Source organism: Scyliorhinus canicula, chromosome 2 (assembly GCF_902713615.1).
Source record: "Scyliorhinus canicula chromosome 2, sScyCan1.1, whole genome shotgun sequence".
Taxonomy (NCBI): domain Eukaryota; kingdom Metazoa; phylum Chordata; class Chondrichthyes; order Carcharhiniformes; family Scyliorhinidae; genus Scyliorhinus; species Scyliorhinus canicula.
This window is the reverse complement of record NC_052147.1, coordinates 242,848,368-242,875,784: the sequence shown is the minus strand read 5'-3', so window position 1 is coordinate 242,875,784 and position 27,417 is coordinate 242,848,368. Positions and strand designations below refer to the sequence as shown.

Below are 27,417 nucleotides of genomic sequence, written 5' to 3'. Positions count from 1 at the left end.
ATTACTGAGGTTCTCATGATAGGTTTAGTTCTTCATTGAAGGAGCATCATTTTTACTAGCTCCCTTTGCTGGTGGTTTCCTTGTTTCTTCCTTTGAAACATTTGTACATTTTTGCATGTTTATCAACACGTGGTATTAATGTGCATTTGTTTCTAAACCACTCACAGTGGTCCAGAATTCCTAAAATTATTATGTATCCACCGCTACAGCTACTCGTAGGGAGGGGTGTGTACAACTACTTGAACATTAAACTGTCACTTTGGTAAATAGTGGTGGTTGGTTTTGATCTTTAATCTCAGGTACATAGGATAAATTTCAAATTTGTACAAAACTATGCATCATAAGCATTGCATAACTGAACACGTTGCCTCTTCTTTATATAATCAAAATTCATTTCAAAAATACCTGGGATTATTTTTCAAAGTATTTACTAAAAATTCATGAAGATCTATTCCAGTGGAATCGGTGTATTCTTGGCTGGAATCTGGTTGAGAGAGAGATTGAGAAGTTCCATTCATTTTACAAGTAACTTGGCAAGTATCCAAAATCTGAAAGTATTTTAGTGAAGAAATGCAGTGTAAACCTCTTGATAACATTTTTTTATGCGTTTTATCTGGTTTCTCCGTGTATTCTTCCTTTTCAGCTTCATCTTTTATGGTCTGCTCTTCTTTATCAAATGCTTGTGTTAACTGGAGCTGAATTTTATCCTGTGTAAACACAAGGTAAATTGTTGGAAGAATATCCAATGTGACAGTCTTAACACATTTATAATTGTGTGGGCTGCTTAACAAAAACAATGCAGTTCACATACTGTTCCTTTCAAAATACTTGGAACAATTTTCCCTATCTGGATTCTTTGGCAAATGTCTTGGACAATGTGCTACTGATCAACTCGGCAGTCTACATGAAAAGATATAACCGCTGTCAAGTATAGAACATAGAACACAGAACAGGCCCTTCGGCCCTCGATGTTGTGCCGAGCAATGATAACCCTATTCAAACCCACGTATCCACCCTATACCCGTAACCCAACAACCCCCCCTTAACCTTACTTTTTAGGACACTACGGGCAATTTAGCATGGCCAATCCACCTAACCCGCACATCTTTGGACTGTGGGAGGAAACCGGAGCACCCGGAGGAAACCCACGCACACACGGGGAGGACGTGCAGACTCCACACAGACAGTGACCCAGCCGGAAATTGAACCTGGGACCCTAGAGCTGTGAAGCATTTGTGCTAACCACCATGCTGCCCCCAATATGTTATATATTGTAAATATATTATAACCAAACAGGTATTTGTAGAAAGCAACAATCACAGAGGAAATATTAAATAGTGAAATTACAGGTCTTTAAAGTCTATTCATTTAAGTCTGATCTTTCAAAGATCACAATTCATACAAACTGGCCCCAATCAACAGAAAATGGCTTTACGTGCACGCATGAAACAACACTATTTCACTGTGCACTGTAACTCATGTTGCAAGTAGATACAAGTCTTTTTGCTTTTATAGATGTGGACCAGGAACCTCGAGTAACTTGGTATCTACTTGTCAAACCAGAGAATAATCCAAAGATTGGGCTAGGGTTTATCTCCAATGCTGGAGGAAGTCGTAGACCACCATTTAGAAATAACTGCTCTGAGTTGAAACTTAATGGCAGGTTTTTAGTTGTTTTCCTTGCTTCCAATTCATATATTGCCAAGATCTTCAAATTGTACTGTATTTTATTTTGTGCCTGGATATTTAGAAAAATATACAGAAAATACAGATAAACAAAGCCTTCGATATATCAAAATTGAAAATCCAATGACTTTGCCATTGATAAATTACAAGATATATTCTACACTTTTGTCTTTGGTAGTATTTGTCTCAGTTCTCTCTTCAAGCGAATGAGTGATTGTCTGTGTGTTCAGATGTGTTACTCTTCTGTACTCTTAAGTGTTTCTCAGTCTCTCTCATTTTGAATTATTGGTGGAAGCATGCTTCCTTTGCTCTTCGACCCGTTTTCACAACATCCGCTTACTCATCTTATGTTGAACTGTCATTGTGGGTCTCTGATTTTCCTATTCTTTTCCCCCAACCTGTCATTTTCTGTATCCCTGCATGCTTCCTGTTCCTTGCCTTTCTGACTTCCAAAGTCAACTGCTTAGCATTTCACTATCTTACACCAGCTTCAGGTCCTTGCGCTCTTGTCCAAAAGTATTTTAAGACATGTATGCCAAGGCACTCTGCAATGCACACTGATGTTCCATGTTTTTTGCAGACTTATTCCTCCTTAAATCTCCCACGAGCCCTTCACAATTGCCCATTGTTTTTCTTGCACTAGCTGCCCTTTTACCCCAACATACATTCGGGCCTCCTTGATCACCAACCTTCTTCCCCATTCTCCCTCATTATTTTGTCTACAGCTTCCAAGGTATTGCCTCGCCTTTCCCACAGAAAATTATTTTTGCTTGTAAATTTACATTTGCCACCACGATCAGAACACCACAACAGAGACTTTGACTCGGTAAATAAGGACCCAGTAGTAGGAGCAGGCCATTTGGTACTTCAAGCTTGCTCCACCATTTAATAAGATCATAGCTGATCTGGTTGTGGGCAGTCTGCCTCCGATAACCATCGACTCCCTTGTCTATCAAAAATTAATCGAACTCAGACATAAATAATGTCAATAACGAGCTTCCACTGTTTTCTCGTGAAGTCTACATATTAACAACCAGCTGAGAGAGAAAAATTCTCACCTGTCTTAAAAGGGAGACCAGTTATTCTTGCAGACCTGTTATTGTTAAACAGTGTCCCTTAGTTTTAGCCTCCCCCACAAGAGGAAACATTCTCCCAGTGTCCACTTTATGAAGTCCCCTCAAGATCCTATGTATGTCAATAAGGTCACCTCTCATTCTTTGGCATTCAATGGGTATACACCCAACCTGTTTGCGATTTCTTCGCAATATAAATAAGTGTTGGCCCTGGTTCTGCCGACTATCCTTCGTCAGGCTACCTGTCAGGCAAGGTCTACTATTTACATAGTTGCCAAGCTTCCCTGATATTGCTAATGTCTCTGCTGTGTTATTTCCAAAATTTCTGCAAAACTGGTTTACTTTTAAAACAGCGGCTTGTGCAAAGATTAGGCAACAGGAGTAGGCTTTTCCATATGGCGAAAGCTGTGAAGTTTAACCAGTTCGGTCAAGGAAACTAAAGAATAACCAAGGAAAGAGCTATATAAATAGCAATGTAGGAACAGGAATGAAATGGGGCGGATGATTCGTATTTCACGTGCACAGCCCGCTGGCAAACACAGATAAGGGAGCTACAGTGCTACCTACTGTTGGGATATTGAATCTGCAAGTGAATCAATCATCATTTTACCATCCAAAGTTAGGTTGCTACCTTAAGCATTACATTCCAGGCAAGTCAGGAGAAAATCCAAGAAACGTGACACAGGTGTATACACAACTGTACAAAATTTAATATGTTACATAAAAAAATTAAATACTTGGCTAACTGGTTAATCTAGACACATTTTGAATTACTGCATTGGGTCAACCAACACACAAATTGTCAAAACCCCTTGGGTTTCTGAATATAAAGTATATCAAGGATTTTAATTAATTATGCACCCATTACACGTGAAAACAAGAAGGAAAACATTTAAGTGACCACTCCATTCACACTCTGACCTCTCTAGCCTTCTTTAGTTTCAATCAAATTCAATGGCAACTTGAGAAACAACATCTCAGCTTTCAATTAATCTTCTGAAATTAAGACTGAATTCAACAATTTGAAATCATAACCTCTGTTCCCAATTTTTTGGACAGCAGGTAGTTTTTGTGGTGATGCTTTTAAATGGCAAGTTAAACCTCAACAGCTCTGCCTGTGCGAATGAGTTTCAGGTTACACAGGCCAACATCATTACTTTTTAGCTAACCCACAAAGCTTCATGAAGTTTCCTCATTAAAGGAAAGATCACAGTTCTGAAATTTCACCCCCAATATCTGCTCTCTAGATGTTTCACATGCATGATGTTAATCATTCACAACTACCAAATTCTAACTGCACGTGTTTTAGTGATTTTTTAAAATATTAAATTCATGGAACAAACAATGTGCAAACATTTGGTATAGTATAGCTATATTCAAAAGGTACTTTCCGTAGAAAGGAAAACAAAAGTGTAATTAGGCGCTTGAATTCAACGATTTTGTCTTCTGGTCTACGCAATTAACTATCTACCATATAAAGTCCGTAAGAAGTTAATATTTTCAGATTATTTTGAGTACAGACGCAAATCTTGAAAATGGAATTAATTTGTTTTAGTTTTCTCATCAGCATATTAAAATATCTAATTTTGTCCAGATCACCTGTAAATGGATGTGATTGAAAATGGGTATGAATGAATATTATAGCCCCAAAAAACGAGAAGCTATCTCCTTTTTAGCACTGCATGATCTTCAAGAGTACAAACTAAGAAACAAGCTAAATCATGGAAAGTAATTACTATTTAATAGATCGAACGTTTTGAGTTTCAGAAAATGCAGTTAAAAGTGCAAATGAGTTTAAATTTGTAGAATTCTTATTACTGAAGCATTTGTTTTTGTACGTAAATCATAAAGCTTTGTATACTTGCGTTCTCACATTACCACCATTCAGTTCCTATTCTTCCAAATTCAAGTTTAAGCAACTTTGTTGCAATGTAACTGATGTGCATTAATTAGACGTATGATGAGAATTTAACAATTATTTCTCTAAAACAAAGCCTTTATTTAAAGAAATCAAATACTACACGATTAAACCAGGGGTTTACTTATTCCATGTTGCATTTTACCTTATTATCCTGTGGAACATCAGCTGTGGGCGGAGGAGAAGACTCTTCACACACAGCCAGGCTCCTTACTAGCTTTAACTTTGCATTTGACTAAAGGAAAACATTCATTGTTAGGGCAAATGAAGTGATGTAGAAATATATTAAGCTACATTTATTTAATCAAGCATTATCTCATTCAAATCATATACCCTGCAACAGCTTAAAATGAGGTTTGAAAAACTCACTTTTAGTTTCAAAATATCCAATTAGATTTTTGATTTGTTTGGATATTCAAATTTTCCTTCCTTAACGTGTGCTCATTGTCTGCTGTGCAAAATGCTTTGTCATTTTTCTTGGCAGCTTTGTCAATGGTGCCTTCCACTCTCAGGGACAGAGCAAGGAGGCAGGTCCCATGTCTACCTCAGCTGGAACGGGAATTGAACCCGCGCTGTTGGCATTATTCTCATGCTAGCCATCTAGCCAACTGAGCTAACCGGCCCCTCATTCAAATCTAAGCTCCTTGATTAAACTGGATGTCAATGACCTGTACTATCATATTATGTTGTTACAGGGTACAGTCTTCAATATACTTTCCAAAAGCAGTTATTTAGTCTACTCCACTTAAGTGTACAAAATTCAGAACCCAAAACAATTGTTATACAATTTCCTTCAATGTGATCCTGCCGTACATATAGCAGACAAGTGCACACTTTGCTAGGTTTAATGTATGGTTTATGGTTTCATATTTACGTGAAGGTGCATTTTCCAGTACTATATAATTAGGACTGAACAAGACAAAGTTGTCAAAATCATGGGACGTGGAATACTGAAGTTAGTTCTTTTATGAAGTTATTGAAACTCAGATGCAAATTACAAATTATGCTTAATGAGATCACTGTGATGCCCATGTGTTCGTCAAATAAATTTCAGAACATTTCAGTACCTTCAGAAAATATAATTCAAAATTACGTTTAATAATTACATATAAATTTAATACAATCTACATATTTAATAAACAGAGCATTGTCATGTTAAATTTGACCTACTTAACATTACATAAATCTCAAGGTGTCATTGAGCACCTCTCAACAGAGACGTGCAATATTTTGTGCAATTCCACTGGACACTGAAGAGAAATAGACAGGATATAATTTACTTTTCCATAAGCCAGTTGACTCATTTCAAAGTGCTGACTATTTTGCACAATGTGGCATGTTGTCAACTATTCCCATGCATTAGAAACGAATGAAAATGCATTCTCTTAAAAAAAAATGATTTGATCTTTTGGTTATCACCTCAAATCTTTCATCCCAGATAGTTTTTTTTTTAAAGCATCTGAGAGATGCACCTTTTTTGACATTTTAATAAAACTGCTAACTATAACACCCAGAGCAAACAACAAATATACACTTTTTGACATCAAATACCCAAAAAGCAAAGAAAGATTTGCTTTGAGCAACAAGCACTAAGCACACCACCATGCAGAGTTGCTGTTGGTCCAAGAATGCTTTCACAAGAGCAGAATGAAAAACTACAGTTGAGTAATCACAAAATATGGATACATCTAAAAGCACCTATTCATTTTCAACTGAGCATAGAGATCTTGACTAAGCACTAAGCCAGTATAAAAAGCACTGCAAAAAATTTGTACAGCAAAACCTAAATTGGAGCAAGTATGCATGCATGAGGATACAAATTTTTGAGGATACAATGCCGCAATAAACAAAACAAGATTTAAATAAAATATTTCTTGCAAACAATAGTCATAATAGTCATCAAGCGTAAATGATTTCCTCTAGCATGCTATGACACACTTCTACTATACCTTTGACCTTTTCCCCGCCTGTCCAAGACTTTGTATTTGTCTCTGCACAGTGGACAAGAGATCATTACAGTAAAAATAATTGAATACATACGACAATAAATTTCCAAAGGAATGAACTTGCAATATCCACCTGAGCCGAATGGCACCTAACCCAGAATCAATATAGTCAAATGCAAGCCAAGCAGTGTGATACAATAAGAAATCTACAGTTCAACTACAATAGGTTGCGTTATGAGGTAACTCGGCCAAAATTCCCATTTCCTCTTCCTTTCCAATATGAGAACGCAGTATTGGATTTTCATAAATGTGTTAGACTAGAAAAGCAGGTGAAATAAACTATTAAATATAAAACACAGCTGTTTAATAAGTAGAGCTCTGTTATTGAGAACACAAAATGAAAATTAGCAGAAAACATTTAGAGTCCTCATTGCAAATTCATCCACTGCTGAGAGTTTCCTTCTTAACAATGACCACAAAAAGGAGAGTTACCATTCTAGGGTTATCATTGATAAAAATTATGTCAAACAAAAACATAGTCTCCAGAGTTCAATTTAAACTTATCTTCAAAATCTGGCATTAATGGTGCTGCAAAACTGTTTTATGTGTAAAAATGCAACAGGTACGATTAATGTTATTTTTGTTAACTGGGATACCACAAGAAAAGCAACTTCACAAAATTTGCTCGATGAATCTTAGTTTTCTTAACATATGAGGAACTGCTAACTGCTGAAACTTTCTCACTGTCATTCTTTGATGTATACATCTTCCATCCAAGCCAAGGATGCCAGCAAATGTCATGAAAGTTGATTTTTATTGCAGAAATACAGACAAGGAAAGTCGTTCACTAAATCTAGCACAACTGAAATCTATCTTATTCTCCATCACAGCATCCAACTGCCTCAACTGGCTGGACCAGACCGTTTGCAAACTCAGTGTCATGTTGAAGCCACAAGAGGAGCATTCAGCCACATATCCACACTGTCACTATGATGGCCTATTTCTATCTTTGCGAAACTGCCCGACTCCACCCATTGCTCAGTACTTCTGCTGCTGAAACCAGAATCCATACCTTTGATGCCTCCAGACATGTCTACGCTAATGTACTACTGTCCAACCTCCCGTATTCTACCTTTTGAAAATTTGAGGCCATCTAAAACGCTACTTGTCATGTCACAACTCATCATAAATCTTGTTCACTCATCACTCCTCTTCTCACTGACCTACACTGCCTCAGCATTAAGGAACACTTGATATTAAAGTTCACATACTTGCTTCCAAATCTATTCTTTGAGCAAGCTTTTAGTCAACTGCCCCAAGATCTCCTTATGCGGCTTGGGGTCATATTTTGTTTTAGAATGCCTGAGGTATCTTGGGACATTTTATTATGTTAAGGGTACTATATAGATGCCAAGTTGTTGCTGCTTTCCCATGATTCCAGAGTTCTTGCCCTGACTCATCCAGGTGGCGACTCTAAACATTAATCACTCTTTGGACAAGTACGGGCAGCATGGTGGCGCAGTGATTCCTCACAACGCTGAGGACTCGGGTTCAATCCCAGCCTTGGGTCACTGTGGACAAAGAACAAGAACAAAGAAAATTACAGCACAGGAACAGGCCCTTCGGCCCTCCCAGCCTGCGCCGATCCAGATCCTTTATCTAAACCTGTCTCCTATTTTCCAAGGTCTACTTCCCTCTGTTCCCACCCGTTCATATACCTGTCCAGATGCATCTTAAATGATGCTATCGTGCCCGCCTCTACCACCTCCGCTGGTAAAGCGTTCCAGGCACCCACCACCCTCTGCGTAAAAACGTTTCCACGCACATCTCCCTTAAACTTTCCCCCTCTCACCTTGAAATCGTGACCCCTTGTAACTGACACCCCCACTCTTGGGAAAAGCTTGTTGCTATCCACCCTGTTCATACCTCTCAATTTTGTAGACCTCAATCAGGTCTCCCCTCAACCTCCGTCTTTCCAATGAAAACAATCCTAATCTACTCAACCTTTCTTCATAGCTAGCACCCTCCATACCAGGCAACATCCTGGTGAACCTCCTCTGCACCCTCTCCAAAGCATCCACATCCTTCTGGTAATGTGGCGACAAGAACTGCACGCAGTATTCCAAATGTGGCCGAACCAAAGTCCTATGTGGAGTTTGCACATTTTCCCTGTGCCTGACCCCCACAACCCAAAGATGGGCAAGGTAGATGGATTGGTCACGCTAAATTTCCCTCAATTGGGAAAGTTAAAAATAAACTTACTGACAGTAGTCTTTAGAACATTGTTTCCTAGAGACTACGTCATTGAATATATTCAAGACGGAGTCAGATTTTTGATTCAGGAAAGTAGAGTTCAGGCCACATTCTGGTTAGCCATGATCTTATCAAATGGCAGAACTTTATTCATGGGCTGATCATCTTATTTACTACGATCAAACTGGCATTTATTTTGACAAGAATTTGTACTCGTGTTCCCCTGCCATTGAGAAGACTGTTTTCAGAAATGGGAGGTAACAATTGATCCCTAATTTTCAGTACTGAAGAGTTGTATATAATTAAGATTAATAAAAATTTTAAAGAAGATTTGAATATTCATAAGAAAAGTACAGGCCTGTGTACAAATTGACTGCTTTCAGTCATTATACAGATGGCTTTCACGGCTCACAATAATGGCCACAGACCTTCTCATTATTCCAGTTCTGCTCTACTGTATTATTTTGTTAAGTGATACAATTCTGGACCATTTATATTCCCTCGTATCATGCATTATTTATTCGTTCAAAGTTTCTACATAGCTGCAAGGTTAAGTAGTTTTCATATGGAAAAGATGTAATCCTTAATCCTAGAAAATTTAAATTGTACCAAAGATCCCACTGAAAGCAATTGGTCAGACATCTTAAAAATTCTTCCGGGTATTTAGGTATGGATAAGGTACCATAACTCAATAGTCTTCATTTATACATTTTTAATATCTGAAAACAAGGATTGCATTATACAATATACACTAACCTCAGTATGATGCATTGTTAGCAGTCACAAATAACAAATTGTTTGAGTTACAAACATATTTGCAGACTACACCTTTTCCAGTTAATAGTCTCGATTTTAAGAGGGTAAAATAAATCATCCAGTTTACAGTAATGAAGGCAATCACATCTTATGTGAAGACGAATATGAGGTTCTAAATTGCTAAGTGCAGTAGAACTTTAAGGTTAATGAAGAAATTTGAATGCTTTTTACTTTTAATACAAATGTTAAAGCAATTAAAACAGGAAATACAAAAAGATTTGTAGATTGTTTCCTCGCACTTCAGTCGGTGAAGACATGGCAAACATGGTAACGCTGTAATTTATTGGTGATGTTCACACGAAGCCCCGTTATGAAACCAAGCATTATGCAAATTGTTATTTTTCTGATGATCATTTCAGAATTCAGGAGATTATGACTGCCAAAAAAGTTAATTATTACAAATGCTCATTCTCATGCTGTGACATAAAAATACAGCAGTCCCGATTAACCACATATGGCGCTGCCAAAGCGCGTTTCCAAAGGCCTTGAATTGAAAATAAGGGAAGTGCAAACTTGTACACAAAGCTGGCTTGAACACAAAGCTGGCTTGACAACAGTTTCACTCAAGTAGAGAAATAGCACCCTCACCTTGAGCTCAGAAAGCTATCTCTGTTGCTAACTCGAAACTAAAGGGGGGAATTACATCTTGTGTTTACGACAGTGGTCATAGATCATTGAATTTACAGTGCAGGAAGCCATTCGGCTCATCGAGTCTGCACCGGCTCTTGGAAAGAGCGCCATTTAAGTCCACACTTCTAACCTATCCCCGTAACTCAGTAAACCCAACTAACCTTTTTTGGACTCGAAGGGCAATTTAGCATAGCCAAATAACAAAGAACAGTACAGCACAGGAACAGGCCCTTCAGCCCTCCAAGCCTGCGCCGACCATTCTGCCCGTCTAAACTAAAATCTTCTGCATTTCCGGGGTCCGTATTCCTCTATTCCCATCGCTCAGGGGTCGCATAACTATTTACGCCAGCGCTCAGGGGTCGCTCCAATCCACCTAACCTGCACATCTTTGGACTGTGGGGGGCAGCACGGTGGCACAGTGGTTAGCATTGCTGCCTCACGGCGTCGAGGTCCCATGTTCGATCCCGGCTCTGGGTCATTGTCCGTGTGAAGTTTGCACATTCTCCCAGTGTTTGCGTAAATAAATCTTCGGACTGTGGGAGGAAACCCACGCAGACACGGGGAGAATGTGCAGACTCCGCACAGATAGTGACCCAAGCCGGGAATCGAACCTGGGACACTGGAGCGATGAATCAACTGTGCTACCGTGCTGCCCTGATGCATTATCCCCGATAATTCATCTCAACCAGTGTGGTCTTTGATGTGACTGACTTCACCATCTTCCGTGAACTGCTTTCCCCTTTCATCAAACTGAATGGGACCATCAGCAGCCAGATTCTTGCTTATCTAGTCATAACCAGATAAGTTGCTCAATTGGGTTCTCTAACCCCCCACCCCCAGTATTTTTGAAGTCTCCAGTGTACTTATCCTTGGCCTCCTCATTTTCATCTAGTTATAGCATAGTTGTGTTGGATGAGAAATTATTGTAGAACAGTTGAAGTCAAGACTTGCTTTCCAGTTTTTTATTAGAGACACCATCAGAGCTAAACAATGGTAACAGAGGATGGTTTCTGCAAGAAAGTTTAAAAAATAAATAAATTGCAAACTAAAATTTCTTCGAACGAAAGACTGTATTCGAACCTTGAAGAGCGATTTGGATTAACTTGGAAAACAAACGGCTGAACCAAAGATAAAGAGTGTTGCGGAATGACTACGCCATTATTTTATGAGCGTTACCTTTATGATCAATGGAAGAATGAAGTTACCATGTGGACAATGGTTACGTCCTTGCCTAAGAAAAAACAAGTAATGGCCTTGGCACATTTGCCACTGTACAAAAGCAAAATAGTATGCAAGGTATTCTCAGAACTCAGGAAGTGGGAAGATACTTTCATAGTAAAGAACATAATCGAATTTAGCGAACTGTATGCTAGGCTGCAAAAAGTGAATCTAAAAATTCCTTAAGCAGTACTGGCGCTCAAGTTATTGGACTATGCTAAAGTTAAAAATATGGATCGGCTTCTGGTTTTGATAAGAGTTAAATTTTCAGAACGACACAGCCTCTGTTTGCGATAGTGATGCATTATCCCTGATCATACATCTCAACCTGTTCGAGCAAATGTCAGACACCCTTTAAAAAAAAAAGTTGTTGTGCAAACATTGCTTCCAAACAACATTCATGGCACAAATGGGCTGATCGTCATAAAGACCGCTATGGAAGACTCAATGTTAATGGGGTGGCGATGTGGTCCACAAACAGGCTGCAACAGTCAATACGAAAGATTTATAATTAAAAATAATAAAGACAGAAACACTTAATAATTATGGCAGGAGGAATGAAATGTGAAATTTCAACAGAATAATGAACCTCAGAAATGTCCAGGGTGCAGTCAATCTGTATGTTAGGCTAATGGTAAGATTCTTGGTAGTGTGAATGAGCAGAGAAATCTCAGTGTCCATGTCCATAGGTCCCTGAAAGTTGCCACCCAGGTTGATAGGGTTGTTAAGAAAGCGTACGGTGTGTTAGCTTTTACTGGCAGAGGGATTGAGTTTCGGAGCCATGAGATCATGTTGTAGCTGTACAAAACACTGGTGCGGTTGCATTTGGAGTATTGTGTGCAGTTCTGGTCGCCGCATTATAGGAAGGATGTAGAAGCATTGGAAAGGGTGCAGAGGAGATTTACCAGGATGTTGCCTGTATGGAGGGAAGATCTTATGAGGGAAAGCTCAGGGACTTAAGGCTGTTTTTGTTAGAGAGAAGAAGGTTCAGAGGTGACTAAATTGAGGCATACAAGGTGATCAGAGGATTAGATAGGGTGGACGGTGAGAGTCTTTTTCCTCGGATGGTGATGGCGAGCACAAGGGGACATAGCTTTAAATTGAGGGGAGATAGATATAGGACAGATGTCAGAGGTAGGTTCTTTACTCAGAGAGTAGTAAGGGTGTGGAATAACCTGCCTGCAACAGTAGTGGACTTGCCACCATTAAGGGCATTTAAATGGTCATTGGATAAACATATGGATGATAAGGGAAGACTGTAGATGGGTTTTAGAGTGGTTTCACAGGTCGGCGCAACATCGAGGGCCGATTACTGCACTGTAATGTTCTATTTGAAATTCCATTCTGGAATAAACTGTTCAAAGAGGCTGCTTTAGCTCAGTGGGTTAGATTAATGTGCTGGTCGCAAAGTCCTTCAATTGTACCATAATAGATAACAGATGTACATCTGCAGTATGTGGAATAGATTGGTTGAGATGCTACCTCGTCTCTTAGTTTCAAGGATTGAAACAAGGTCAAGGAATTTGGAAGTTCCAAGCGTGGGGATGATAATAGAACTTCCTTAATTACAATAGTATCCCGACTGTGAAAATTGTAAGTCCACTGTTAAGGATAGTACCCTTAAATCACTGAAAAGAGTAGTGATTCTTTGTAAAATCACCGCAAAGAATTATTTTATTAGCACGGATGTAATATCCAATGAAATACGGTAGGTAGGATTCTCTGTCCCACCGCACCCGTTTTCTGGTGCTGTGTGCTCCTGGCGACAGCGGGATCCTCCATCCTGGCAGTCGGCCAATGGGGTTTCCCATTGTGCGCACCCCCACATTGCCAGGAAATCCTCAGGCATGAACGGGTTGCTGAAGAAGTGGAGGATCCCGCCGACTGAGAATCGGATCCTTTACTATTCAGTTGACCATCGATGAAGAAAGCACATATGAAACTTGACATGGAAAATGGAAAGCCAATCATATTTGGAAAAACAGTGGACTTACAATTTTCAGTCGGGATACTATTGTAATTAAGGAAGTTCTATTATCATCAGAGAACAGGAGTCTCAACTATTTAAATTGTCACCCTTCAGAAATCTAAGCTAATTTAAAACTCTGCTGCCTGCATCATTAACAGCAAAAAGAGTCTGAAAGTAGAATGAGAGTAATTTAGTAATAATTCCCTGTGAGGTCACAGGGAAACTGGCAAGCGATTGGTTAGTATTTTATTTCTTCTTCATCGTTCAGAGTGTGTAATTTGTTCCTAATTGCAAGTTTTTTTATTGGTAGCATTAAGGTCAACGGAGCAGTAGCGAAAGGTTATTGAGAGTAATAGAGTTTATTAGAAATTAATTTAGGAACAATAATTAATTCACACAATAAGGATGTCAGGACTGTTGTGACTGTGGAAGCTCCTAGACACCAGTGTGATGCAGGGCAAACAGACTACAGCAAACGTCTGCAGTTTGAGGAGCTCTGGCTCAGAGACATTGAAGCTTGAGGTAGAACTGCCAACACGCGATGCATCAAAGAGGGAGCAATTTACCTCTACATTAGAATGGTGTAATGAAGCAGGGTCAAAGATTCACTGGGACAAGAGGCGATATAATCCTTAGGTTAGGCAGAACTTTAGACGGTCAATGGTCAGGACAGGAGGATGCGACTGCAGCACAGGCAGGTTAAAGGACACAGAATATAGTGGTGGAGCGGCCTCAGCCCCTGACTTTGGCCAACAGCTATATGAGGTGCTTGCTACCTGTAAGGATGAGGAAAAGGACTGCAAGGTGGATGAGCAGACTAATTCTGCACCAATATTATTAGTGCAGTCAAGGGGTAGATACCGTTTCTGTAGCCGCAACAGAGAGCTTCAAAAGGTGGTGTTGCCTGCGTGGTGCCGAGGTTAAGAACATCTTGCGGCTGGACAGAAAATTGCAATGGGAGTTGTGGTCATGTGGGAACCAAAACATTGGTATAACCAGGAATGATATTCTGCTGAAAGAATCTGAAGGGGTAGGGCCCAAATCAAAATGCAGAACATCAAAGGTTATCTCTCATTTTTAACTGAGCCACGTGCAAATGGGTATATGGTTAAGCAGATTAAGGAACTAAATGTATGGCTCAGAGAGTGATGTGGGAAGAAGGGGTTTTGATTCATGGGGCACTGGCATCAGTGCTCAGGGAGGAATGAGCAATTCTACCGGGATGGGCTCTACTTAAACCAGACTGGAACCAATGTTCTGGCCAGCAAGAGCTGTGTACTGGGCTTTAAACCAAGAGGTGTGGTGGTTTGGCAAAGGAAGACTTAGAAATCCAAAGAGAAAGGTTGATGCATCAGAACAGTACAATGGTGTGAGGAAGGACAAGCAGAGTTGGATAAGGTGGGACAGAGAATTTTACAAAAAAAAAAAGGTACATCAGCAAATAAGGTCATTGCAGGGAACAGAAATTTAAAAAATAATAATAATAATCACTTATTGTCACAAGTAGGCTTCAATGAAGTTACTGTGAAAAGCCCCTAGTCGCCACGTTCCAGTGCCTGTTCAGGGAGGCCGGTACGGGAATTGAACCCGCGCTGCTGGCCTTGTTCTGCATTACAAGTCAGCTGTTTAGCCCACTGTGCTAAACCTGAAACAGAGGTTTTTTAATTGAATGCATAAAGCATCTGCAATAAGGTGGCTGAATTAGTAGCACAAATGCTGGTAAATAAATAATTTATGTCTAATCGCCATTACAGAAATATGGTTACAAGTTTGAGAAATAAATATTCCAGGGTACACAATATTTCATATTTCAGAAAGACCGACAGAATGGTAATGCAGGCGGGGAAACCCTAATGGTAAAGGATGACATAAGCACGTCAGTGAGAAAGGATATGGCCTCTGAACTCTAAGGGTGGAAATTAGGAATAGCAACAATCAGAAAACAAGAGTACAGTAGTAGTTTATAGGAGTATGTCCCTGAACAGTAGTTAGGCAGAGCATTAAAGAAAATATTGGAATGTGCAACAAAGTAAATATAAAAATGTTAGGGGGAGGTTAATCTTTGTACAGACCGGGACAAACAAATTGGCAAGAAATTGTCTGGAAGATGAATTTATGGAATGTTTTCACGAGTTTCCTGGAGTAGTATATAGTGACTAAGGATAAAGCTGTAACAGAACTAGGATAGTGAAATGAAGCAGGGTCAAAGATTCACTGGCACATAGATAATATAATACCATTTGATTCCATGTTAAGTTAAAGTGACGTATTCTAATTGCAAACTAAAATCCTAAACTTGAACAAAGTCAATTTCCTATGGATGAGGGGAGAACTGACTCGGATTCATTTTTAAAAATCTTTTATTATTGTCAGAAGTAGGCTTACATTAACACTGCAACAAAGTTACTGTGAAAATCCACTAGTCGCCACACTCCGGCACCTGTTTGGGTACACAGAGAGAATTCAGAACGTCCTATTCACCTAACAAGCATGTCCAAATTACCTAACGTCTTTCGGTACATGTGGGAAGTAACCACAGCACCCTGAGGAAACTCACGCAGACACAAGGAAACCGTGCAGACTCCGCGCAGTGACCCAAGTGGGAATCGAACCTGGGGATCCCAGTGCTAACCACTGTGCTACCGTGTTGCCCAATAAAATATGGAGGTAAACGAAGAGTGGGAAACATTTTAAAAAACAATTTTATCTTCCAACAAATATACATCCCATTTAAGAACAAAAACTCAGCAAGAAGGACCCATTCATGGCTCTCTCAGGAAGTTAAGAATAGTATTAGATTAAAAGAGACGTATAATGTTGCAATGTTGAGAGCGTTTTAGAAACCAAAGGGCCACCAAGAAGTTGATAAAAAGGGAAAAAGTAGAATACGAGAGTTAACTAGCCAGAAATATAAAAACCGTTTCCAACAGCTTTTTTTAAGTATATTCAATGCAAGAGAGCAGCTGAGGTAAATGTTGATCCCTTCAAAACAGAGACAGGATAAATTATCACAGGGAACAAGGAAATTATGGAAGAATTTGGCAAATATCGTGTGCCTGGCTTCACAGTGGAAACTACAAGTTCCATACCAAAAATAGACAACCTAGAGGCTAAAAAGTGCAAGGAAATTAATATCAGCAATTAAAAACTATTAGAGAAGTATAAGGGATGAAAATCTGACAAATCGCCAGGATCCAATGGCCTACATCTCACTCTTCAATAAAGAAGGGAGAGAAAGTAAACTACAGGCCCGTTGGCCCAACATCAGTTGTTGGGATAATGCTGGAATCTATAACGAATGAAGTCTTAACAGTGTACTTGGAAAAACATAGTATGATTAGAACAAGTCAACATGATTTTGTTGAAAGGAAAGCCTCATGAGAAAATTTGAGTTTTTTGAGGGTGTAACTAGTGGGGTAGATAAAGGGGGAACCAATAGACATTGGAATAAGGTGTTGCACAAAGGTTAATGTATGAAAAAGGCTAATGGAGGTTGGGGTGGGAGTGGCAATCTATGAGCATGAATAGAAAGGTGATATATGGATATAAAACAGACTGGGCGCAAACAGGACATTTTCCAGTTGGCAGGTGGTGGATGAACAGTGGAATGCTGCAAGGATCTGTGCTGTCGCCTCAGTTATTTACAAACCATATCAAAGACTTAGATGAAGAGACACAGTGATGTATTAAAGCTTGTTGATGATATCAAACCAGGTGGAAAGGTGGGCTGTGAGGAAGGCAGAGAGGCTGCAAAGTGATATAAACTGTGAGTGAGTGGGCAAAAAGATAGCAGATGAAGTTTCATATATGGAAATTTGAAGTTATTCACTTTGGTTGCAAGAATAAAAAACAGAAAGGTTTATAAAAAGGTGAGAAACTTGCACCAGCACACCCCAGTCTAGTTGAACACAACATTTGCAAGGAATGCAGAAAGTTAGTATGCAGGTGTAACAGGTAATTAGGAAGCCAAATGGCATGTTGGCCTTTATTGCAAGGGGATTGGAGTACAAGAATAAATAAGACTTGTTAATCAGACAGGGGTTTGGTGAGACCGGGTCTGGAATAGTTTGTGCTGTTTTGGTCTCCACGTGAGAAAAGATATACTTGCATTGCAGGCAGTAAAGCAAAGACTCACTGAAGTGGTCCCTGGGATGAGGGGGTTGTCCTATGATGTGAGGCCAACTATAATAGGACTTGAATGCACTGGAATACAGGTTTTTGGTGTCTCAAGGAATAAAGGGATATGGGTAGTGGCCAGGAAAATGGAGCTGAAGCCCAAGGTCAGCCATGATCAAATAGAATGATGGAGCAGGTTCAGTGGGGAGTGCGGTCTACTCCTCTTATTTCCTACGTTCTTATGTTATCACCCATGTGCTTGCTGACCTGCACTGGATTACAGCTAAAAGGAAATTCTCATTCATTAATTCAGGGGCTGGTTTAGCTCACTGAGCTAAATCGCTGGCTTTTAAAGCAGACCAAGCAGGCCAGCAGCACAGTTCGATTCCTGTACCAGCCTCCCCGGACAGGCGCCGGAATGTGGCGACTAGGGGCTTTTCACAGTAACTTCATTGAAGCCTACTTGTGACAATAAGCGATTTTCATTTTCATTTGCAAATCACTCCATGGTCTTGCCCCTATTCAACTATGGAACTCTTACAGCCCTAAAATCCTTTGAGAACTCGGTGCTTTTCCAATTGTGGCATCTTGTGCTCCACCACAGGCCTTCAGTTGTCTAGGTTCCAAACTCTGGAATTAACAGCCAAATTTTTCTACCTTTCCTCCTTGAAGATGACCCTTAAAAAACACCTTTTGACTAAATTTTGGACTAATGTCTTTTTTCAGCCCAGTATCAATTTTTGTCCAATTATGCTCTTGAAAAAGCACTGTACAATTCCGGTGGCGGCCATGGACGAGTAGGTCGCACCTTTGACAGCTCCCGCCTGTAACGGACTTTTGGACCTTTTCCCCCCGTTTTGTTCGGATTTTATGGGTTAAATCAGTGAAGAGTGAGACAGTAAGGAGAAATCTCCCTCCGGTGGATGGAGAATTGGACCAGAAGTGGCCGGGTGAGATGACAAAGTCCTATAAGGGAGAAGCAAGCAGAGCTGGTAACACGGAACAGCATGGCGGAAGGCAGGGCTGCGGGGAGACGGCACAGTGGTCGATGGAGCAGCTGGTGAAGTTTTTCGAGGATTGCTTCGCCAAGCTGAAGAAGGACACGCTGGACCCGATTAAGGCTTCAATTATCAAGTGGTTCAGAATCAGGAAACCCATCAGAAGAGCGTTCCAGGAGGTCGAGCAAAAGTTGTCCGAGCATGAGGAGTATATAACCGTGCTGGAAAGCAAGGTGGAGATGATGAGCGACTGCCAGAAAAGAATGCAGGAGAAGCTGGAGGACCTGGAGAATAGGTCCAGGAGGCAGAATCTCGGAATTGTTGACCTCTCTGAAGGCAGTGAGGGATCGGATGCGAGGGCCTATGTGATGGACATGTTGGAGAAGTTGATGGGGGCTGGGGCATTCCCTGGAAGTGGACAGAGCGCACAGAGCCCTTGCAAGAAAGCCCAGAGCGAACGAACCACCGAGAGCCATGGTGGTACGTTTTCTCCGTTTTATGGACAACGAACACGTTTTGCAGTGGGCCAAGAAAGAACGGAGCAGCAAATGGGAGGACTGCGAGTTGCGTATTTGTCAGGACTTGGGAGCGGATTTGACCAAGATTGGGTTCAATCGGGCAAAAACGACCCTCTTTAAGAAGGGGGTGAAGTTTGGGATGCTGTACCCAGCCCGTCTGTGGGTCACACATGAGGAAAGGGACTTCTACTTTGAAACACCAGACAAAGAATGGACCTTTATTAAAGAAAAGCTGGAGGCGAATTAAAAGACATTTGAGCCTCGGAGAGGTTCTGTGGCGGTGATTTGTGGTGTTGGATTCTAAAAATTTAAGTAGTTCTGTGTGAAATAATGGGCTGTGTGGATAGTTAAAGGTTGTTTTGTCTTGCAGAGACCTCGTTTTAGGGCGGGGGGGGATGGGCTTTGAATTTAGTTCTGCTTTTTGGATGACTATTTTTCTAAAGTGTTTGTTTCCTCACTTATTTTTTTCTGTTGTTTGGGAGAATTTGGTAGTTTTTTGGGGTATAAATTGAACATGGGGAAGAGCGAGATGTTTGTGATCCAGGCAAGAGGGCAGGAAAAGAGACTGGGAGAGCTGTCTCTTAGAATGGTAGGGAAGAGCTTTCGATATCTGGGAATCCAGCTGGCCCAGAAATGGGAAGTACTACACAAGTTAAACCTATCCTGGTTAGTAAATCAAATGGAAGGGAACTTTGAAAGATGGGACATGCTCCCATTATCACTGAGGGGGGGGGGGGGGGGGGGGGGGGATTTGTCTTTCTGTGCCTCCCAATCTTCACCCCTAAAGTCTTTTCAAGCGGGTGAATAAGATTATTTTGGGCTTCGTGTGGGCGAGTAAACCCTGCGAGTGAAGAAAGTGTTGCTAGAGCGCAGTCGGGGGGAGGGTGGGTTGGCGCTGCCGAACATCTGCAATTACTACTGGGCGGCTAATATAGCCATGATTAGGAAGTGGGTAGTGGGGGAAGGTTGGCATGGGAGCAGATGGTGGCGGCGTCATGTAAAGACACCAGTCTGGGAGCATTGGTAACGGCACCTCTGCCGTTCTCGCCGGCCCAATACTCCACAAGTCTGGTGGTAGTGGTGGCTCTGTGGGCAATGGAGGAGATAGGAGAGTAGAGGGAGCATCGATGTGGACCCCGATTCACAAGAACCACAGGTTTGTACCGGGTAGGCTAGATGGCAGGTTCTGGAGGTGGCAGGGGACAGGAATCAGAAGAATGGGGGATTTATTTACAGATGGGAGCTTTCCCAGCTTGAAAGCTTTGGAGGATAAATTTAAATTGCCACCAGGGAATGGTTGCAGGTGCGAGACTTCCTGAGAAAGCAGGTGCCAGCCTTTCCGCTGCTGCCGCCATGGGGGATAAATGATAGAGTAGTTTCCGGTATCTGGGTGGGGGAGGGGAAGGTATCGGATATTTACCAGGAGCTTTCAGAGGTGGAGGAAACTCCGGTGGAGGAGCTTAAGGGCAAGTGGGAGGATGAGCTAGGTGGAGAGATTGAGGCGGGTCTATGAGCGGATGCCCTAAGTAGGGTTAATACCACCTCATCGTGCGCCAGGCTTAGCCTGATACAATTTAAGGTTGTCCACCGGGCAGATATGATAGTGGCTAGGATGAGCAAGTTTTCCGGGGTAGAGGATAGGTGTGCGAGGTGCGTGGGAAGCCCAGCAAATCATGTCACATGTTTTGGGCATGCCCGAAGCTTAGAGGGTTTTGCTGAGGCAAGTCCACGGTGCTAAAAACACAGGTGGTGCTGAGTCCGGAGGTAGCGATCTTTGAAGTGTCGGAAGATCCGGGAGTTCAGGGGGCGAAAGAGGCAGACGTTCTGGCCGTTGCCTCCCTGGTAGCCCGGAGACAAATCTTATTAATGTGGAGGACTCGAAGCCGCAGAGTGTAGAGACCTGGGTTAGTGATGTGGCTGGGTTTCTCAGTCTCGAGAAAACAAAATTCTCCTTAAGAGGGTCAATGTTAGGGTTCACCCGGAGGTGGCAGCCGTTCGTCGACTTTCTCGGGGAAAATTAAAATGTCAGCAGATGCAGTATTTGGGGGCGGGGGGTGGTGTTCATTTTGCCATGTGGATGTTATTGTTTTTGTTAATGTTATAAAAATTTTCAAATACCTCAATAAAAATATTTTAAAAAGGAAAACCACTGTACAATATTTTGCTACAATAGGATTACAAAAAATCACGAAAAGACAGAGCTCAGGAGAGGTTACGATAGTCCCCATCTCACAAAATATGACACAGTGTATGGAAAGGCTCAGTAAACCAAGGTCCACCACACTAAGAAAACAAAAAGGGACAGTCAATAGGGAATTAAAGGTGCTATATTTAAATGCCCGCAGTGTACGGAACAAGGTTGATGAGCTTGTGGCCCAGATTGTGACTGGCAGGTATGATGTGGTAGGCATCACAGAGACGTGGTTGCAGGGGGTTCAGGACTGGCAGTTAAACATCCAGGGATTTACAACCTATCGAAAAGACAGAGAGGTGGGTAGAGGGGGCGGGGTTGCCTTGTTAATTAGAAATGAAATTAAATCAATAGCACTAAACGACATAGGGTCAGACGATGTGGAGTCTGTGTGGGTAGAGTTGAGGAACCACAAAGGCAAAAAAACCATAATGGGAGTTATGTACAGGCCTCCTGACAGTGGTCAGGACCAGGGGCACAAAATGCACCACGAAATAGAAAGGGCATGTCAGAAAGGCAAGGTCACAGTGATCATGGGGGACTTCAATATGCAGGTGGACTGGGTAAATAATGTTGCCAGTGGACCCAAAGAAAGGGAATTCATTGAATGTTTACAGGATGGCTTTTTGGAACAGCTTGTGATGGAGCCCACGAGGGAACAGGCTATTCTGGACTTAGTGTTATGTAATGAGCCAGAATTGATAAAAGACCTTAAAGTAAGGGAACACTTAGGAAGCAGTGATCATAATATGGTAGAATTCAGTCTGCAATTTGAAAGAAAGAACGTAGAATCAGATGTAAAGGTTTTACAGTTAAATAAAGGTAATTACAGGCGCATGAGGGAGGAACTGACTAAAATCGACTGGAAGCAGAGCCTAGTGGGAAAGACAGTAGAACAGCAATGGCAGGAGTTTCTGGGAGTAATTGAGGACACAGTGCAGAGGTTCATCCCAAAGAAAAGAAAGGTTATCAGAGGGAGGATTAGGCAGCCATGGCTGACAAAGGAAGTCAGGGAATGCATTAAGGCAAAAGAGAGAGCCTATAATGTGGCAAAGAGTAGTGGGAAGTCAGAAGATTGGGAAGGCTACAAAAACAAACAGAGGATAACAAAGAGAGAAATAAGGAAGGAGAGGATCAAATATGAAGGTAGGCTAGCCAGTAACATTAGGAATGATAGTAAAAGTTTCTTTAAATACATTAAAAACAAACGGGAGGCAAAAGTAGACATTGGGCCGCTCCAAAATGACGCTGGTAATCTAGTGATGGGAGACAAGGAAATAGCTGAGGAACTTAATAAGTACTTTGCGTCCGTCTTCACAGTAGAAGACATGAGTAATATCCCAACAATTCAGGAAAGTCAGGGGGCAGAGTTGAATATGGTTGCCATCACAAAGGAGAAGGTGCTAGAGAAACTAAAAGGTCTGAAAATTGATAAATCTCCGGGCCCAGATGGGCTACATCCTAGAGTTCTAAAGGAGATAGCTGAAGAAATAGTGGAGGCGTTAGTTATGATCTTTCAAAAGTCACTGGAATCAGGGAAAGTCCCAGAGGATTGGAAAATCGCTGTTGTAACCCCCCTGTTCAAGAAGGGAACAAGAAAAAAGATGGAAAATTATAGGCCAATTAGCCTAACCTCGGTTGTTGGCAAAATTCTAGAATCCATCGTTAAGGATGAGATTTCTAAATTCTTGGAAGTGCAGGGTCGGATTAGGACAAGTCAGCATGGATTTAGTAAGGGGAGGTCGTGCCTGACAAACCTGTTAGAGTTCTTTGAAGAGATAACAAATAGGTTAGACCAAGGAGAGCCAATGGATGTTATCTATCTTGACTTCCAAAAGGCCTTTGACAAGGTGCCTCACGGGAGACTGCTGAGTAAAATAAGGGCCCATGGTATTCGAGGCAAGGTACTAACATGGATTGACGATTGGCTGTCAGACAGAAGGCAGAGAGTTGGGATAAAAGGTTCTTTTTCGGAATGGCAACCGGTGACAAGTGGTGTCCCGCAGGGTTCAGTGTTGGGGCCACAGCTGTTCTCTTTATATATTAACGATCTGGATGACGGGACTGGGGGCATTCTGGCCAAGTTTGCCGATGATACAAAGATAGGTGGAGGGGCAGGTAGTATTGAGGAGGTGGGGAGGCTGCAGAAAGATTTAGACAGTTTAGGAGAATGGTCCAAGAAGTGGCTGATGAAATTCAACGTGGGCAAGTGCGAGGTCTTGCACTTTGGAAAAAAGAATAGAGGCATGGACTATTTTCTAAACGGTGACAAAATTCATAATGCTAAAGTGCAAAGGGACTTGGGAGTCCTAGTCCAGGATTCTCTAAAGGTAAACTTGCAGGTTGAGTCCGTAATTAAAAAAGCAAATGTAATGTTGTCATTTATCTCAAGAGGCTTGGAATATAAAAGCAGGGATGTACTTCTGAGGCTTTATAAAGCACTAGTTAGGCCCCATTTAGAATACTGTGAGCAATTTTGGGCCCCATACCTCAGGCAGGACATACTGGCACTGGAGCGGGTCCAGCGGAGATTCACACGGATGATCCCAGGAATGGTAGGCCTAACATACGATGAACGTCTGAGGATCGTGGGACTATATTCATTGGAGTTTAGGAGGTTGAGGGGAGATCTAATAGAAACGTACAAGATAATGAATGGCTTGGATAGGATGGACGTAGGGAAGTTGTTTCCATTAGCAGGGGAGACTAGGACGCGGGGGCACAGCCTTAGAATAAAAGGGAGTCACTTTAGAACAGAGATGAGGAGAAATTTCTTCAGCCAGAGAGTGGTAGGTCTGTGGAATTCATTGCCACAGAGGGCGGTGGAGGCCGGGACATTGAGTGTCTTTAAGACAGAAATTGATAAATTCTTGATTTCTCGAGGAATTAAGGGCTATGGGGAGAGAGCGGGTAAATGGAGTTGAAATCAACCATGATTGAATGGTGGAGTGGACTCGATGGGCCGAATGGCCTTACTTCCACTCCTATGTCTTATGGTCTTATGGTCTTACAATAAAGGTACTTGAATTTGTTGTTACCAATATTATTCCATATAATACTCATTAAACTTAACCTGCAGCACAAGGCCATAAGAACTATTCAAACAGTTGAAATCTTCAGCACAAAGAATTAAACATGGAGGATGGCATGGTAAAAACAGCACTCAAATGATTCAGAGATGCAATGCTCCTGGACACATAATACTAGTTACTACTGACTTCATTAAAGATATCAACTGAACATGTTTCACCATTAGACTAAATCTTGCATATTTTGAACAGAGATTGTGCAGGTACTGGCATCTTTTGATGTCATGAATAATCAGTCTGGGTCAATATTTAAAAAAGGAAAGAGCCTGCAATTAGATATTTACACTCCAAATGGGCAAATAGACCCAATTACATTTCCATACCCTCTTTTCAAATCCTTTGAACTTCTTTCTACCTCTGCACTGCCTCACATTACATCTCTCAGTGAATCCAGACTTAGACTCGGACGGTCTCAACCATCAAGTAGAAGTGAATTCATCAGGCTCAAAAGAAGTCACAAGTGAATTGGCACAGGGTCAATAAGTTGAATATCAAGGTTACGCAGTATTTAAAAAAAAAACAGACGGAAAAGAAAAGGATGTGGCGTAGCCCTGCTGGTGAGGAAAAGGATCAATGCTGTAGTGAGAAATAACATAAGCACTGGAAATCAAGATGTGGAATCAGTCTGGGTAGAAATAATAAATAGTAAAGGGAAAAAGTCCTTGGTAAGGATAATCTATAGGTCCTCAAAGAGTATGCAGTGGGGGACAGTGTAAACCAAGAAATACTGGGGGCTTGTAAGAAAAGGTACGGCAATAATCATGGGTGGTTTTAATATGCACATAGACTGGAAGAATCAAATTGGCAAGGGTAGCCTGGAGGCAGAGTTCAATGAATGTATCAGAGATTGTTTCTTGGAACCAACCAGGGAGCAGGTTCTCAGGATTTGGTATTGTGTAATTATGGTGGTGGGGAGAGATTAATTAATGACCACATAGTTAAGCATCCTCTAGGGAGCAGTGACCATAATATGGCAGAATTCAAAATTCAGTTTGGGGCAAGAAAGTGGAATCCCACACTTGTGTTTTGGAATTAAACAAAGGAAATTCATAGGCATGAGGGCAGATTTGGTCCAATTAGAGTGGGCAGGAAAGTTAAAAAGGTAGGACATTTGATGAGCAGTGGCAGTTTTTTTAAGGAGATACTCAATTGCTCACAGCTAACATATATACCAGTGAGGAAGAAAGATGGGAAGAGGGGTAAAAACATCCATGGCTAAACAAGGAGGTTAAGGACAATATAAAGACAAAAACTAAGCTATACCATATTGCAAAGGCCATTGGCAGGCTGGAAAATTTTCAAACATAAACAAAGGGATACTAAAAAAGTAATGAAAAGAGCTAGGTAAATTACGAAAGAAAACTAGCGCAAAATACCAGAAAGGATAGCAGAAGCTTCTATGATAACAAAAAGGGAAGATAGTCGGAAGATGAAGCCGGAGAACTAATAGTGGGGAACATAGAAATGGCAATAATGCTAAATCAACACTTGGCCAGTTTTCACAGTGCCAGACACGAGTACCATTCCTTTAGGAATGGGCAATTCAGAGGTAATAGAAAGGGAGGAACTTCGAACAATCAACATCAATAGAGAAAAGGTACGAAACAAACTATCGGGATTGAGGGCAGGCAAATCCCCCCCGGGCCTGATGGCCTACATCCTAGGGTGTTAAAGGAAGTGACAGTGAAGATAGTGAATCTATTGGTCCTGCGGCCGTACTAGTCTGAAAAAGCCCGATCTCGGAAGCTAAGCAGACTCCGGCCTGGTTAGTACTTGGCTAGGAGACTGTTTGGTAATACCAGGTGCCGTGGAAAAGCGGGCGGCATGGTGGCACAGTGGTTCGCACTTTTTCTTCACAGCGCCAGGGACCCAGGTTCGATTCCCATCCTGGGTGTCTGTCTGTGCGGAGTTTGCACTTTCTCCCAGTGTCTGCGTGGGCTTCTTCCGGGTGCTCCGGTTTCCTCCTAGAGTCCAAAGATGTGCGGGTTAGGTAGATTGGACATGCTAAATTGCCCCTTAGGGGGAGGTTGCAGGGTGGGAGATAGGGACGTCTTTCAAAGGTGCAGAGTTGTTGGGCCGTATGGCCTCTTTCTGTACTGTAGGGATTCTATGAATATTCAAAACTTCCCTGGACAAGGGAAAGGTTCCAATGGATTGGCAAAATGCTAACGTAACGCCCTATTCAAAAAGGGAGGGAGGCAGAATGTGCGAAATTACAAACTAGTTCGTTTAACATCGGTTGTTGGGAAATTGTTGCAATCAATTATCAAGGAAGTAATATCAGGACATTTGGAAAGTCAAAATGCTATCCATCAGAGTGGTTTTATGAAGGGCAAATCACGTTTGACTAATTTGCTCCAGTTCTTCGAAGATGTAACAAGCAAAGTGGATAATTTGTATCCTGTAGATGTAGTATTTGTTGGTTTGTTCTATATCTGGACTTCCAGAAGGCATCTGATAAGGTGCCGCACAGAAGGTTAATTCACAAGGTGAGATCACATGGGATTAGGGTAATTTATTAGTTTGGATTGAAGACTGGCTGGCAGACAGAAGACAGAGTCGGGATAAATGGGTCTTTCTCTGGATGGCAAGATGTAACTAGTAGGGTGCCAGAGGGTTCTGTTCTTGAGCCACAGCTATTTACAACCTACATAAGCGACTTGGCTACAGGGATAGAAGGTTTTTTAGCCATATTTGCAGACAACACAAAAATAGGTGGGACAATAAGTTGCAATGAGGAAATAAGACCCTTACAAATGGATATAGATAGGTTAGGAGAGTGGGCCAAAATGTGGCAAATGGAGTTTAACGTGGATAAGTGTGAGGATGCACGCTGGTCGGAAAAATGGGAAGGCAACTTATTACCTCAACGGGGAGAGCCTTTGCGGTGCTCCGATGCAGAGGGATCTGGGTACCCTCGATCATGAGTCACAGAAAAGTAGCATGCAGGCACAGCTGAAAATAAAGAAAGCGAATGGAATGTTGGCACGTAGAGC

At 41.5% G+C, this 27,417-nt stretch overlaps 1 protein-coding gene across 21 annotated transcripts in view; it reads right to left on the bottom strand.

The window, feature by feature from the left end:
- Nucleotides 1-27,417, bottom strand: part of LOC119962070 (R3H domain-containing protein 1-like) — a 189,645-nt gene that overhangs the window by 127,921 nt on the left and 34,307 nt on the right. For 17 of the 21 annotated variants that reach the window (XR_005459795.1, XR_005459796.1, XR_005459797.1 and 14 more), the window contains 4 exons: nucleotides 6,627-6,668; nucleotides 4,823-4,912; nucleotides 584-707; nucleotides 406-484 (listed from right to left, as the gene is read on the bottom strand). Coding sequence is in view for 17 of the 21 variants with exons in the window: in XM_038789903.1 (XP_038645831.1) it covers nucleotides 406-484; nucleotides 584-707; nucleotides 4,823-4,912; nucleotides 6,627-6,668 (335 nt within the window). In the remaining 4 variants the exon portion in view is untranslated. Of the gene's footprint in view, nucleotides 1-405; nucleotides 485-583; nucleotides 708-4,822; nucleotides 4,913-6,626; nucleotides 6,669-27,286; nucleotides 27,377-27,417 lie in introns of all 21 variants that reach the window. The other 4 variants (XM_038789914.1, XM_038789917.1, XM_038789913.1 and 1 more) reach the window with 3 other exon arrangements.